At 44.5% G+C, this 14,795-nt stretch overlaps 1 protein-coding gene across 1 annotated transcript; it reads left to right on the plus strand.

Moving 5' to 3' along the window:
* The first annotated feature begins 1,079 nt into the window (after positions 1-1,079).
* GRAP2 (GRB2 related adaptor protein 2) lies at positions 1,080-14,218 on the plus strand. The gene is made up of 7 exons (XM_066550298.1): positions 1,080-1,175; positions 4,254-4,345; positions 6,568-6,687; positions 8,402-8,570; positions 10,203-10,334; positions 11,683-11,802; positions 14,039-14,218. The coding sequence occupies exons 1-7, from the start codon at positions 1,098-1,100 to the stop codon at positions 14,216-14,218; spliced, it is 891 nt and encodes a 296-aa protein (XP_066406395.1). The 5' UTR covers positions 1,080-1,097.
* The last annotated feature ends 577 nt before the right edge of the window (positions 14,219-14,795 follow it).

Raw genomic sequence — 14,795 nt, forward strand, 5'->3', positions numbered from 1 at the left:
TGGTTAAGAATGTTTTGGATCAGGCAAGCTGGCACTTCATCTCAAGACATGAAGACTGGGTGTTTTTGTGAGAATTGAGATTAGGTAGTGGAACCTGTGGCTTCAGGATCTTTGTTCCCAGACAAACCTAGCTTAAAAATTGTAAAAACTATTTCTATATTGCAGCTGTCTGATGGTCTTCAGAAGCTGTGCTGCAAGTGCATCTGCCAGCAGTGCACTTGCTTAAGGTGGCACTGCCTGGCTATTTCTTGGCTTGTCACTGGCAGCCTCGCCACTGGGCTGTGGGGTACATGACCCAGCCATGGGAAATTGGTAACTCTTGATTATAAAAATGGTCCTGCTGGGGTACATCCAAGTTACGTGAGCAGGAAGTGGTGAAGGAGCAAAGCCCATCTTGTCACTTCCCCTGCCACATTGCTCTGGTGCTGAAAAGCAGGCTGTGGTTTGCAGGCTGTCTGATATATTTTGGGCTCTTGGGTTACCAACACTGAGATAGGCTAACTCTCTGCCAGCTTCAAAATAGGGAATGCAGCCTTTCTGCAAACAGTGTTTTCCTACCTGAAAGTTGTGGTCACCCCTGTTAAACCATCACAAAAAAGAGACTCTTTCAACCTTCCATATTGTGGCCCGTGTCCAAGAAAAAATATATATTTATTGCAGCCTCGTTTGTTTTGTCAGCAATTTGACTCACTCTTGAGGCAAAGAGTGAGTCACTGCAGGGGACAAATGCATTTTTCTATTGCTGGACAGAGTCGCTTGCTTTATTGGGAACTATGACAGAGTTGGTCTATACATGTTTTTCCCATGAGATTGCTCTAGAGAAAGAGATCTGTTGGAGTAAGCATCCACTATTGGTTATTTGTACTTCTGACTTCAGCTAATTACAGCTCACCCACGCCCTCTCTTCTACCTGCTAATGTCTTTCCATGTCTAGTAACTAATGGCTGCCCATAGGTGGTGAGTGCTTCTCCACATTCGAATCCCAGCACTGCCTGTCAGCTTTCCAGAGGCTGGACTCCACAATCCCAGTAGCTCATAGGTGCTGACAAGTATCTGACATTACCTCTTCCAGCTTTGCTCTGCCCCCAAGACACAGTATGGAAGCCATTGCCAAGTTTGATTTCACTGCTTCTGGAGAAGACGAGTTGAGCTTCCATGCTGGGGATATGTTGAAGGTAAGTACAGTCTCCAGCTTGACTAAACAGCTTTTCTGAGACTGCTTCCAGATCTTTCTTGTGCTTCCCTTTGCCTTGACCAAAGAGATGTAGACACATCTATAAACTAGGATACAAATGCAGGATACTCCTCTCCCATAGGGTTTGCAATAGGACAACAATTCCCAGGTTACTTGAGTCTGTGTCCACTTTTCTTGATTTTATGTCCATGAACTATGGATTTAGTTGCCCTGCAGTCCTCTGGTAGTCAGCAGGGAAGGGTATGTACCTTTGCTGGGGCACAGACCAAGATCTTTGGTGGCAGATTTTGAGGATCCTGTCTGTTTTCATTAACCAGGTAAACCATCCACAGTGACTACATTATGCTGACTATGTCTAAACACAGGCAGGATCAGTTCTGTCCAGAGGAATTGCTGTCTTCGTTATTTCCAGCTGTTGAACTGTTTAAAAGATAACTCTCATCAATTCTAGAATTTATATCTAACTTTTCACTGTTACTAATTATTGTTAGATGCTGCAGGGATCTTAGGCAATTGCAAATAGAAGAGGAAAATTCCATGAGACAGACTGTTACACACACAGTGGAATAGTTTAAGAGGTCCTGGTCTAATAACATTATATACACCCTTGCAGGAATTTCACAATGGGGTAATGGCAGAATAGAGTTGGTCATCTACAATACAGAGCTTCTGGAAGTCTCTTTAAAGTTGATTTGTATGTGTTATGATAGAACAGTTCTTGTTAACGTTACCAAAGTCCCACAGATGAAGTCACTTTAAGTTTCACCCTAATTATTTATCCACTTCTCAGCCCTAGATGTTCTGTTTCCATTGAAAATGCCTGAGTATTACTCCTCCCTATGGCCTTAGCTCCTTTACTGTCCAAAGGGATGATGTACAGCCACAGGATATACAGCCCTGTTTGGTGAGGAGCCTTTGCTACCCCTCTGTGCAGTCAGATATTCCAGCTAATAATCAGATATTGAGTCTCAGCCTTGCCTTTTCCATTACCAGCCTTTTTTATTTCATTGGCCTTTTAATACTTGGCACTTAGACAAAGTTGATAGCATCCAGAGCTCATTAGTACCAAATCTTTCCAAAGAGCTACAGGAAGGTTCTGGAGAAATCACCGCCTCTCTTCAGCACAGATATCCACTCTTATTCTTCCCCGGTCAGTCCCTTCTATCACATGACCTTTACTGATGCCTTTTTTCTCAGGAAACTTCCATCAAGTCCCTGGCTGGGGTGATGGTGTTGGCCAGGTCACTTTTTCTTCTGTTCCCCAGTTCCCTTTCCTGTAAAATCATTATAAGCTAGAGCTTCTTTTCAAAGTATGCTGGAATCCTCTGATAAAAAGTGTCACACTACACACCAGTTTTATTATTATTGGTTGCCATAGAGAATTCACCACCAGAAAAATCAAACTCCTTCTTGCTTCAATGTCCTTGAGGTAAACAAAACAACACCTTAGCCACCCAAGCTGTAGTAGCAGTAAATCAGCCTGAGTAGCAACTCTGTTCTGGCATAGGCACACACACATTCCTACCCCATCATGAGCCCCCTTGTGCTGCCTGCAACAACCTGCTGATATATGAAGGAGATAAGGTGAAATATTGATGTAGAGATTACAAAACAGGAAGCATGAGGCCCTCAACCAGTAGCGACAGGAGGAAATCCACCCTCTTACCTCCCCCCCCCCCCACATCCTTCTCTGAGAGGATGACACACTGAGAGAAACCTGCCAGCTCTGCAGTGGCAAACAGCTGGTGGGTCGTTCTGGAAACCTCACTTCCAACAGAGCAGGGCTCAGGCATGAGCAGGAGGTAGCCATCATCCCCTACGTTTGGCCACAGTAGTGAAAAAAGGTCCTCAACCCAGCACCCAGGCATGAGGACAGCAGTGACTGTACAAGTAGGGAATTCCACAGCTTTCTAATCCTCAACTTTTCTGAATCCAAATGTTTGAAAAGGCCTATGTGGCAGGGAAGGCAATGAAGAATTGGCTCCAGAGACAGTAACATCCTGTTGCCAATACAAAGCAGTTAAAATGTGCCTTAGGCTCCCAAAACCATGAGACTGGCTCACAACGTAAGTATTATTACTGTTAACAATAGATTTTAAATTAAATAATTTCCACTGGCTTTTTCCTTTTAAAACTATCATGGCTCATGCTTTTAGGCTCCTCTCCAAAACCAGAAAGAGCAGGAACATGGTCTATCTCATACAGCAGAATCCTGTCCCAGGAGCTGGAATGTCAAACACCAAAGACCACAACATCTGCAGTAAAATCCCACTGTGGTTGTATTCCTGTCCTCTCTCCTCTAGCTTAGGGCTGTATCTTGGGCCATCAGCCCGGGTGTCATGAATTTGGGCCCTCCCTGGTCAGCAGTGATGCTTCTAAGGACCATTACAGTTAACATTAATATGAGCACACTTGAAGCTGCTCCAGTGTGTGATGTGGACTCACTTCCAGCTATCCTAGCTATCTTACAATCTCCTAAGTATAATAGTGTCTTGAAAACACTTTTTGCCTCCTTCTTATATTTACCTTGGCAAAGCTCAGAGCAGCTGAAGGCTTAACCCACTAAAGAATCTCTTGTGAAATGACAGGTGAGAGCACATGGTAACATCTGTGCAGCCATAACACACATAGACACAGCTGCATATCTCTCCATACCCATATGTCAGAGGAGTTTTCAAAGATATTTTCTTCTTCCCTTGTGAATCCGAGATGCTACAGTACCAGCTACAAAAGGCAGCACAGAGAATAAATTAAACCCCTACTAAGTCTTTCAAAGCTGAATTTTCTCCATTTCACAAGCATCAGAGATACAGAGACAGGCAGTCAGACAAAGGGGTAAAGTTAACAAGCCATCTCTCTAATTCTACTTGGGCTTTTTTATTGCTTGCTTGCTTTGAAATGGTCATCAGCCACTAACCTTGTTGCACCATGGGTGGGGAGCAGAGAACATGTACAATTTTATTTTATTCTTACAAGACATTCTAGGTTTCTTCCTGAATCTTGGTTACTTTTGCCTGTCTCAGGAGATGCATTTATTCCGTCCATTTCTCCGTTGCAGATTTTGAGCTCCCAGGAAGAGTGGTACAAGGCTGAGCTCAGAAGTCATGAGGGCTACGTTCCTAAGAACTTCATTGATTTCCATGTTCCTCCGTAAGTGTGACAGAAATGGTATCACCACCATGGCACATTTCCACTGAGAGCAGAGAGGAAAGGACAGGGGAAATGCTGGGCATAACATCCTGCACTTTGGGGCTGGCAGGGGTTGCCGTAATGCTACACACGGTTCTGCCAGCACAGAGTATTTCTACCCCAAAGCATCCTCTGCTCTTTCGGAGCTAAATGGATCTGATGATCGCTGTCAGTCCCAAGTGACTCCTTTGTTGCTGCTGCGCACAGGGACACTGGGATGTGGCAGGAATTGCATTTAGAGGTCCTCAGAGAGAAGGAGAATAGTCATGATGTGAAGTCTTGGGAGCAGAGACAGAGGCTATGCACAAAAGTAAGAGCAAGAGATCTTTCTGAAAACGAATCATAAAAAAATTTCCTCCCCTTCGGCTCTAAAGGACACTGACTCCCTTTTCCCACCCTGCCGCCGCATTCCCTGCCCCCGAAGTGCCTGTGAGTTTCTGTCGGCGCACTAGAGGTCAGTGCAATGCTGTGACAGCTGGTGGTACTCTGGATCGGCAGAGCTGACAGACCAGCCATGCCGCCCTGCTCTCTCTCTCACACACAAGCAGATCTGTCAGGGGACAGGCGTACCTGCATTTCTCTCTTCCCGCTGAGGAGATGGAGCTGCACCTTCAGAGAGGACTGATGCGTGTTGGAATGCATGTTAAATGTGCTCTCCAGCCCTATGCCATAAATATGACAGTGCATGGGGTTTTTACAACCTTTCAGTTAGCAGAAAAGCTCCCAGAAGCACCTCTCATTGTCCTCTTTTTTCACAAGTGCTGCAGCATTTCAGAGGTGAACAAGCAGAGCATGCACCAAGCCCAATGCTTGTGGCTGTAACGCACTGCTGCCCTGAGCAGTCAGACTGGGAGCACACAGGGATTTTGAGGTTACAAATAAGTGCCTCTGTTCCCTTTGGAGGTGGCACTTAGTGGCCTTTTTGGACATAAGCCAACCTGCTTGGCTGAGCTGAAGGACATTATTCGTTTGCTGTGCAAATAAGGGCTTGTACTTTTGGGCCTCAGGGGGATGAGATCTTCCAGTCAGTTGTTCTTGTTCACTCTTTCACAGGGCTGTGCCATCACTCAGAAGCACTGGCAGCTTCTTCTTTCACACACATTTTTCTTGTGTTGCTTTCTCTGTGCAAGAGCTGTGAAGAAATATTTCCACTTTGACACTTTTCTAAGTGCCAGGTCTGCAGTTTGAAGCAGTTCAGCCCAGATGACAGAACTAGACGTAGGGAAGAAAGTTGCCTCCTATTTTTGATGGATGGTTTTTGCCCATCTTTTTTCTGATTAAGTAACCATTGAGATTGTTTATCAAGGCTCATCTGATTTTTCTTTGCTAATGATACATAGGTAAACTGTGATGATAATAAGGAACTCCAAAGCAGAAATGAGAGATGTTAGGAACTTAACAGTCCTTCATTTTAATGCAATACAGGCAATTATGTATTAGGTGAAGTCAAAGACTGCAGATTGTAGATCTTATTAGCTATGGAGTGGACATATGCAAATGTATATGATTTTGTGTTTCTCTACAGAAAAATTCCTACTGACATCATATTCTTTTACTATTTATGGTGACTTTCTCATTATTAGTCCAGTGCCTTATGCTGTTGTTTGGTATGCCTGGCTAGATTTGTGTAAGTGTGCTTGTGTATTCTGCGCTTCTGTGATTTTGTGATATTGCAACTCTTGCAGGAACCAATTTATTAGTAGTAAAACTTTCATGGCTTGCTTCTACTAAAAATTTATGTGCGTTCCATGCAATATATCCATCACAGCCCAGTAATTTTCAATCAGTTTGCCAAAAAACAATTTGATGTATATGTCTGAGAGTTATGTGTGTATATATGTATACATACACATTTTTCATTTAAAATTTCTTTGACTAACACCTTATTGTACTGTGTCTGTAATTACAGTTTCAGCTGAGTGTTGCTTCTTAGCAGACCAAAGCTTACATTGTTCTCTTTGCATGTACATGCTTTTACTACTCAAAGAAAATTATCTGCATCCATCAAACCCCTGTACCTCAGCATATACGTGGCCACTGGGAGTAGCCATGTGTGCTCCTCTGATCCTTTTGTTTTCTTGCCTCCACCCTGCTTATTCACGTTCTCCCTATCCTCAACTTTTTTATTCCTCACCTTAATTCCCATCCTTATTCACATCTCCATGAATTTTCCCACTTGACAGCTGGTTTGATGAGAAGATATCCCGCCATGAAGCAGAGAACCTCCTCATGAGCAAAGGAGTTGGCTGCTTCATCGTCCGAGCCAGTCAGAACTCTCATGGTGACTTCTCCATCTCTGTCAGGTATCTGCTTCTAGCAGCATATTCCTGCTTCTTTTCCTGTTTAATGGTGTCCCTAGCCTCCTCTCATAAGAATTCCTAATGTGATGTAGGCTCTTGAGAAGTTTGCAGGCTGCCAGTCACTGGTAGTGCTGCTGTGTTGTGAATGAGAACAAATTAGGCATCTGATTCCCAAATGTTTCTGCCTCTTTTCAAGTGACACAGTGAATGCCCCATTCCAAAGCTGCATCCCCTGGTGACCTCCTTCTCTGAAAGAGCTACAGCAGAGCAGAATGGTACAGGGAAAGTCTCCCACTGTGCTTAACATGTGTCTTCCATTTGTTTTAATTCCCTGACAGCTCTGGTTACCAAATCCAAGAATTCAGCTACTACCTATGAAGAGATTACTATTACATTGTTAACTTTTTTCCCACAGGTCACTAAACAGCCATTGGACAAGGACTGGTTTTTCATTGCTTGCAGCCCAGCTGCATTTCAGCAGCTTGCTGTAGCCCAGCACTTCTCAGTGCATTTTCTTCTAAACAGAGCCTTTCAATGATGTTTGGCTTCCCAATTTTCAGTCAAATAGTTGATAACCAGTTTTAAATTAGAGTCATGATTAACAAGTCATGATTAGTCTTTTCCAAGTAGTATGTACTTGCTGATTCAGGCAGCTCAAAAAGTATCCAGGAGGAATGCAGGAAAACATTCTGGTTACATTTGCACTAATTAACACCAGCAAATCAAGTACAGTCAGGCTCTTTCTCTGGCCCTGAAGTCAAGCAGTGAGGCAGAGGTCAGATCTGTATGGCTAAACCCTCTTCACCCCACCAAACAGAAGAGCTATATTCAAGCAGCTCCCTGTGAACAGTTCCTGGCCTGTTCTTTCTAACCATGGCCCAGCACTATCTAAGGGAGAGCTTTTCCATTTAAACCACAACCATGCTAACACTTCAACTGCTTGGGGGCTGTAGCAGTCAAGGATAGCATTCAGTCCCTGGCTGTCCCCATCTAGTTTATTTGTGCAGATGTAGCCTCTGAGAAGAGTGTTTTGTGTGCCTGGAGTTGCACAGAGCAAGGAGGTGGGTACCAAAGCTAGATGACATCTGGTGCAAAGAGGAATTGTACACATCAGACAAGAGGTGAGAGGTGGGGAGGTGCAGGGGGAATAAGGGGCAGAAGGTTAAGATTGTTAATTTGGCTTGTAACAGCATCAGAAAATTTCTTTTTTTTCTTTTTGGATAGGGAGAATGACCTGTAGTAATGATGTTACATGAGATTTTATACCATCTTAAAAGTTTAGTGTATGGCTTCACATGACTTTGTCTGCATATAGTGGTGATCCCCATGGTGTGTAAAGGTGTAATACAGGTCTTATAGTCAATGCAGACTGGATGTTAACAGGACCTGCAGAGGCTGTTGGGTAGACTACAACTGCACTTTTTCACCCTCGAAGCTCCTGTGACCTTTATTTCAAAAGAGAAGGTTTAAAACCCTGTGCTTTGTTTTGATAGTGCTTTGTGACTGGGCAGCCCTGGGGCACTGTGTGTTTGCAGATTGACAAGTCTTTTGAAACAGAGCCACATCTGGGTCCAGTAGGCACAAGGACTGCCATTGCATGACTTTCCAGAAGTCTAGATTTGGCCAAGCAAGAAGTCCTGGTACCCTTCTGGAAAAGACTTTTTAAAAAAAGGTAAAAGTGCAATCTGTTGATGATCTCTTTTCCATTGGGATCCAGGCATGAAGATGATGTGCAACACTTCAAAGTGATGAGGGATTCCAAGGGTAGCTATTACTTGTGGACAGAGAAATTCCACTCACTAAACAAGCTGGTGGACTACTACAAGACAACTTCCATCTCCAGGCAGAAGCAGATCTTCCTAAGGGACAACAGCCAAGAAGAAAAGGTAAACACAAACTGTCCTTAGGAATTTCTCAGTCAGAAACCTTTCTGTGGAAGGAGTTCATCCCATGAGAATGTCTCATGGTGAGGAGGAGGACTGTGTGTCCCTGGAAACCCAGCCACATAACTACACTGGTGGGGCCTGAGACACAGATTCTTAGTGGATTCAGTGGTATGTAGAGTTGTAAAATTGAGCAGAATTTTTTGATTCTTCAAATCTGAATAAAGGTGCTTTGCTAAAGCTTTGCTAAGAGCTCAGAACTGAAATTCTGAGATGCCAAGGGAAGCAGGATTTACCTTACTGAAATGCCTAGATTGCCTAAGGGCAGGTACAGAACTGGCTGGTGGATTGTGACTGAGAAGAATTTGAGTCTGGTTTCTTAGGGTCCTTTCACACACCCAGAGTGCAACTACACCTGCAAGTTTGTCTGCTCAGAAGAATTGTCCATCTCCTGCTACTGAGCAAACACAGTAAAAGGAATGTGGGGGAACAGAGGGCAGAACCTGGAGCAGTTAACCTGGCTGTTAGGAACTGGAAAGTACTACAGAGAAGAACATAGGAGATCTGGGAACAAGATGTGCCTTCAGGGAAGGTATAGTCAATGTTTGAGAACTCAGACAAATCCCAGTCCAATGAATGCCTGGTTTTGTGCCAGGGGAACAAGCAAATGACATAGCAGAGACTGCTACACCTTGCACTCCCTGTACTGGGAGTGAACATGCCTGGTCACTGCAGCAACCCAAGTCCTGCTTTACTGGGAAGCGGATTCTGGTATTAAATTACCAGGATGCACAAGTAAGTAGAGGCAAGGCAGAAAGTATGTGACCTGCTGACTACAGCAGTATAGCTTTATAGGCTGTGTGTGGGTCATTCTTGCTGGCTCAAAATGAGAGATGATACATTCTCAGTCTGAAGAATGGGCCTGGGTTGTTGTCTCTTTCTAGACCACTTATACAGAGCTTTAAAAATGCACCAGTAAGCTATTAAAATAGAGGCTCTGGGATCTGTAAGAGAGAGATCACAGCAATGAATCTCTGTGTCTGGGGAAGGAAAGAAAGACTGTACGCATGTATATCAGTATAACAACCTGTTTGGGCTGACTGTGAGCAGGAAGGGAAAGAGATGCATTTGCTCCAAGATGCAGACAGGCAAATGAAAGAACAGAACTCAAGTTTGCTTTGGCAAACTCTCTGTACATTTATTATGGTAATGGGCACAGCAGAGTATGTTTAGCACCCATCACAGTGGGGTTTCTGTTCACAATTCAAATTTTTAGATGCTACAGCCATATGATGAAATGATTGTAATATATAAATTTCAGTTCAGAGACAAACGGATTCTAAGGGCAGTATTTCAAGAAAGAGCTTGGCTCCTGTGCTCATCCTCACATCAGTAGCCATATTTTCAGCCCAGCACCTCCCAGTACTACACTGATTTCAGATGGAGAGTGGCTACAAAGATCTAAAATACAGGATTCCTGATTTGTTCTTCTGTTCAGAGAGGCGGGGTCTTTTATTTGAAAGAGCCTCCAGAGTAGTGGGTAGTAGTGGTAGTGCTCAGTGTGCAGTGATTGCACAGCTTTAGTCAAGGATGTGGTAGGAGGTGACCTCAGTTTTGTGATCTTTCTTCCATCAGGAGAGGTGTGGTGGGAGCCTGGAATGGATAGGTCGGGAAGGATTCCACGTGGGAGGAGCAGCTGGAGAAGATCATTCTTCTGTATCCAAGAGATATGTAGAGCATCCTGTTCCCATACTGCAGCAGCAACAGGTACTGCCAGGAACAAGGGGCTGGGACATCAAGCCCAGGCATATTTTTATTGCTTGGTAGTGAGTGAGCAGTCATTTTGTCAAAAATCTGCGTCTTTCAGCTGTGCACACAAAAGAGAACTTGTTTCCTAGATGTTTCCTACTTCTTCTCTTCATCTGCCTCAGCCAATTTGTGTTGGTATGACTTAGATGTGTGGTCATATGGCTACTTTTCTTTGAATTTGATTTTGTCTCATTCTTCTTTGGCTAATTTGGCTACTAGATTTATAGGCCTGCTTGCTGTCCTTTACACTATGGAGCAGCCCAAGAAAAAGTAAAGTAGTGAGTCCTCAGATACAGTCAGCTGCACCAGCACAATTGATGTTCCCCCAGCACATGGGACAGAGGAAGAGCAAGGAGTGGGCAGGACTGGGTCATAATGACTCCAGATTGGCTGAAGTCACCTTGGCAAGCATGGTTTTTATCTGTAAGTTAGAACAACCTTAGTTTTTTCTCCACAAGTCTCAGAGACCAAAAAAGCCCCTCTCTGACTATTTGTCCCAGCAGCTGTGAAACACAGCTGAGAGTCAGCTTTCAATTCCTAAAAAGTAAAATCCAAAATAGAGCAGTCTAAGCTGACCTCTTCCATGAGGGTCATTACTTGCAGAGCTGGAGCACAGGGACTTTATTGGAAGCAGACATCTAAAATTATTGATGTGTGGGCTTGGTCCTGATTCTTGGCCCACTAATGACTCTTAAATCCCCTCATTTATACATCTCAGAATATATATGTGTCGTGGTTTAATCTCAGTAGGCAACTAGGAACCATGCAGCCACTCACTCACTTCTCCTCCTGCAGGTGGGAGTAGGGAAAGAATCAAGAAAAAGGTAAAACTTATGAGTTGAAATAAGAACAAATTAATAATTGAAATAGAGTAAATAGTAGCAGTAGTACTAGTAGTAATAATAATAGTTGTTATTATCATTTTCTGTTTATTTAAAAGGAAATAACAAAAAGAGAGAGAGGAATAAAACTCAAGAAAAAGAAGTGATGCACAATACAATTGCTCATCACCCACTGGCTGATGCCAGTCCCTAACCAGTTATTGGCCTCTTCTGGCCAACTCCCCCCAATTTATATACTGGGTATGATGTTCTAGAGTATGGAATATCCCTTTGGCCAGATACTGAGAAGTCCTTGATTTAGAGTGAGCCTCTGCTTAGCAACAACTGAAACATTAGTGTATTATCAGCAGTATTCACATACTGAATCCAAACCACAGCATTATACCAGCTACTACAAAGAAAATTAACTCTATTCCAGCCAAAACCATATCAACACGACTTTTTTACTGCTATTTTCTTTCTAGGAAAGATATGGTGGGAGTCTGGACAGGAATGACATGATGCACAGGCTAAGGGATCATGGCCAAGGCAGTGCAGGAGCTATGCAGAGGAGACACACGGACCCTCTGCACCAGCAGACACCGGTAGGTGATGCACCTGGGAGGCCTCCTCTGCCCACGTCACTGGGTCCCTTAGCAATGGCCAAGCAGTCTGCACCATGTCACCTACATGGAGGTTGCATGAGAAGTAGTGTATTTTGCCTGCCAGGCCATGTCTTACAAGACATTTCTGAGTCTCATGACTTTATGCCAGCCACTTGAACCTGCTCCTGGGACACCCTGAGGGTAGGACTACAGTGTAATGTGAGCACAGTTCTGGTAACTGCTCTCCAGGTCAGTCTTATGCAGCCTTATGGAAGAGGGAACTTAGCATGAGCTCAGCAAAACAGGAACAATCCCTGTCTGGGACACTGGAATGAGCACAAGCTCACCCATGGATTTTGATCAAGCATGAGACTAGTCCAGCAGAAGAATTTCTGAAAGCCTAATGATCTCTTCTAGAAGAACTTCATGTCCATTAATGCACAGGGCTTTCAATTATCTTTGCCACCACAGCCAGGCAGTGACTGATGTCAGCAGCTAAATGTACAGTACATTTTTTAAGTTCTATGGAGAGCAGCCTCATGATACTATACCATACTACAATGTTCCTCCTGTCTTGCAATGCACTTGTAGTCACACCGTCTCTTCCATTAATTTTTGCGGCCGTCCTGAAAAGGCCTGAGATCACCCAGCTCTACTGTCTGTGCCTGGCACATCTCTCAGACCTCCTTTGCCGTCAAAGCGGGGCTCACCTACCTGACACCCTTGGCTGTCAGAGCCTCTTAGCACAGTGGATGTGGGTGTGATGCAGTTGTGTCTCTGCAGACATCCCAGACCACTCCCCTGTGGGATCCAAACCTGGCACTTGACCTTCAGTCACTACCTGCTCTGCCAAGTCCCACTGTGTGAATGCCCACACAGAATGTGGTGTCTGTCTCTGCCTCAGCCTGTGACTCCACTGGCAGCTACAAATATTTCCCCATCAGCTCAGTGTGACCTAAGGATGCTCCTCTTCCTTGAAGAAAAGTCCAGCTTCAATGTCTGGTTATGTCTCTCTCCATAACCAGAGAACCTAGATCCAAGGAGAGAAGGGAAAGACAGCAGACCTTTCTCAAGAATGAGTGAAAAAGATCAGATTGGATTAGATTATTTGGAACATGTTAAAAAATAGGGGCATGCCTCTTCTCTTGGCAAAAGCCCGGAATCTTTATTGTAATCCAGCTTAAAGTACAGTGGTTTTTATCTCTCAGAGGCTGTGGCAATGAATAACAACATGCTTTTGCCTGCCACATTCCATCAGTGATGTAGAAGCCACAAATTCAATTATAGGAAGTTCTATATGTCCAACCAATTAACTAGGGGCGAGGTCTAAGCAGGGCCCCAAATGGAAGATTTATCAAAATTTGTCTGCCTTCAAACAGATCTCTCCCTCTGTCCCTGCCAGATATACCTCCTAAATTATCCATGCCCTGTGGTGTGGATGCCAACAATTTCCCAGAAAGAAGCCCAAGCTATGTCCTTTAAAATATGATTTCTGGCCAAAGAAATCTGGGAGATTGACTGCAAAGTCCTAGAGAAAAAAATCTAACCATAGTGCACATGACAGTGCACACTCCAAATAAACTGGTATACCCAAACAGACACTAAATCCTTTGGATCTCAGGGACCTGACCTTGGGGAGAGTCTGAAGAAGGTTTAAGACCCTTCCCTATGCCCCTAAATTGCCTGAAAGAACAAATATCCTTCTTCATCCTTCTTTACAATGTTCTCTACTCTTGCCTGTGTGCTTGCCTGTGTGCAGTCATCAACTGGCTGAGGACACATTTCCGTATCTGTACCAGCACAGGCCAGCTCCCTAGAGCCATTCCCTGATAGTTACAGCCCAGCAGGTCTCAGGCAGGAGTGCTTCTGTGCTCCCAAAACTGGCTTCAGATGTGGCTGTCCTGGCTGCCCTTATAGGGCAGAGGCAGCAGAGCCAGGAGAACACAATTTCCTAAGGACCTGCTCTCAGTCTGACTTTTCACCTTATGGTGCAAATTCCCACAAATACACTGAGGCTGCTGAGAAACCAAACACCATCCCTTGGGTGTCCCAGTTAATTGGTCCCTCCTTCCTGCCATCTTGGCCACTTCCTGGTTTAATTGCAAGTTGGTCTAAAATTCAGCACTGCTTGTCCTTGCTTAGTGAATGTATTCACTGGGTCTTAGGAGGGGTGGCAAAGATGATCTTTCACAGTCCTGGCTCCTTGTTCCCTGCCTGTCTCTCCTCTCCGTTCCAGCGAACGCTGTGGGTCCGTGCCTTGTACGACTTCGATGCTCTGGAGCACGATGAGCTGGGCTTCCGCACTGGGGACATCTTGGAGGTTCTGGACAGCTCCAACCCCTCCTGGTGGAAGGGACGCCTGCGTGGGGAACTGGGGCTCTTCCCTGCCAACTACGTCACACCGGTGGTGCTGTGAGGGCACAGTGTGGCCCAGAGGGCTCTGCTCGAGCTGCTCTTCCGACGTGACAGGGACAGAGAAGGAGTGCATCTTCCCTTGCCACCAGGACATACATTGTTTTTTGTTTTGTCTTAATTTATTGGCAATTGGTCTTTTGAAATGATGGTATGAAAGAGAACCCTTTGAGGAAGAAATTTTTTACCCCTTTTTTTCACAGTCATGAAGGGGAGGGAGCAAAAATCTTGGACTGTTCATTAAGACTTTGCTGGGTGCTCCCTGCCCTGTCACCTCTTTAGCTAACTATTGATAAACTCCTGCAATTAGGTTTATTCTGTAGAAATGTCCCTCAGGAAAGTCAGGCTTCAGATTAACTTCAGGTTCAGTATTCAGGTAGCCCTATCCCTTCATTTTGGATCTGGTAGCAGTCATAGTCTCTTCAGGCTCCATTCCACCTTTCTGTCAGAGGCAGGAGGGACACCCACGTAAATTAAATGATCCTTGGCCGCCACATTAAACCTTCTGTTAGGGAAGGAAAGTGAAGGAGGTGGAGGTTGAGATAATCTAGGCTTTCCCTAATAGTTTCTGGCTTTCTTCT

The sequence above is a fragment of the Molothrus aeneus genome, chromosome 5, assembly GCF_037042795.1.
Source record: "Molothrus aeneus isolate 106 chromosome 5, BPBGC_Maene_1.0, whole genome shotgun sequence".
Classification (NCBI taxonomy): Eukaryota; Metazoa; Chordata; class Aves; order Passeriformes; family Icteridae; genus Molothrus; species Molothrus aeneus.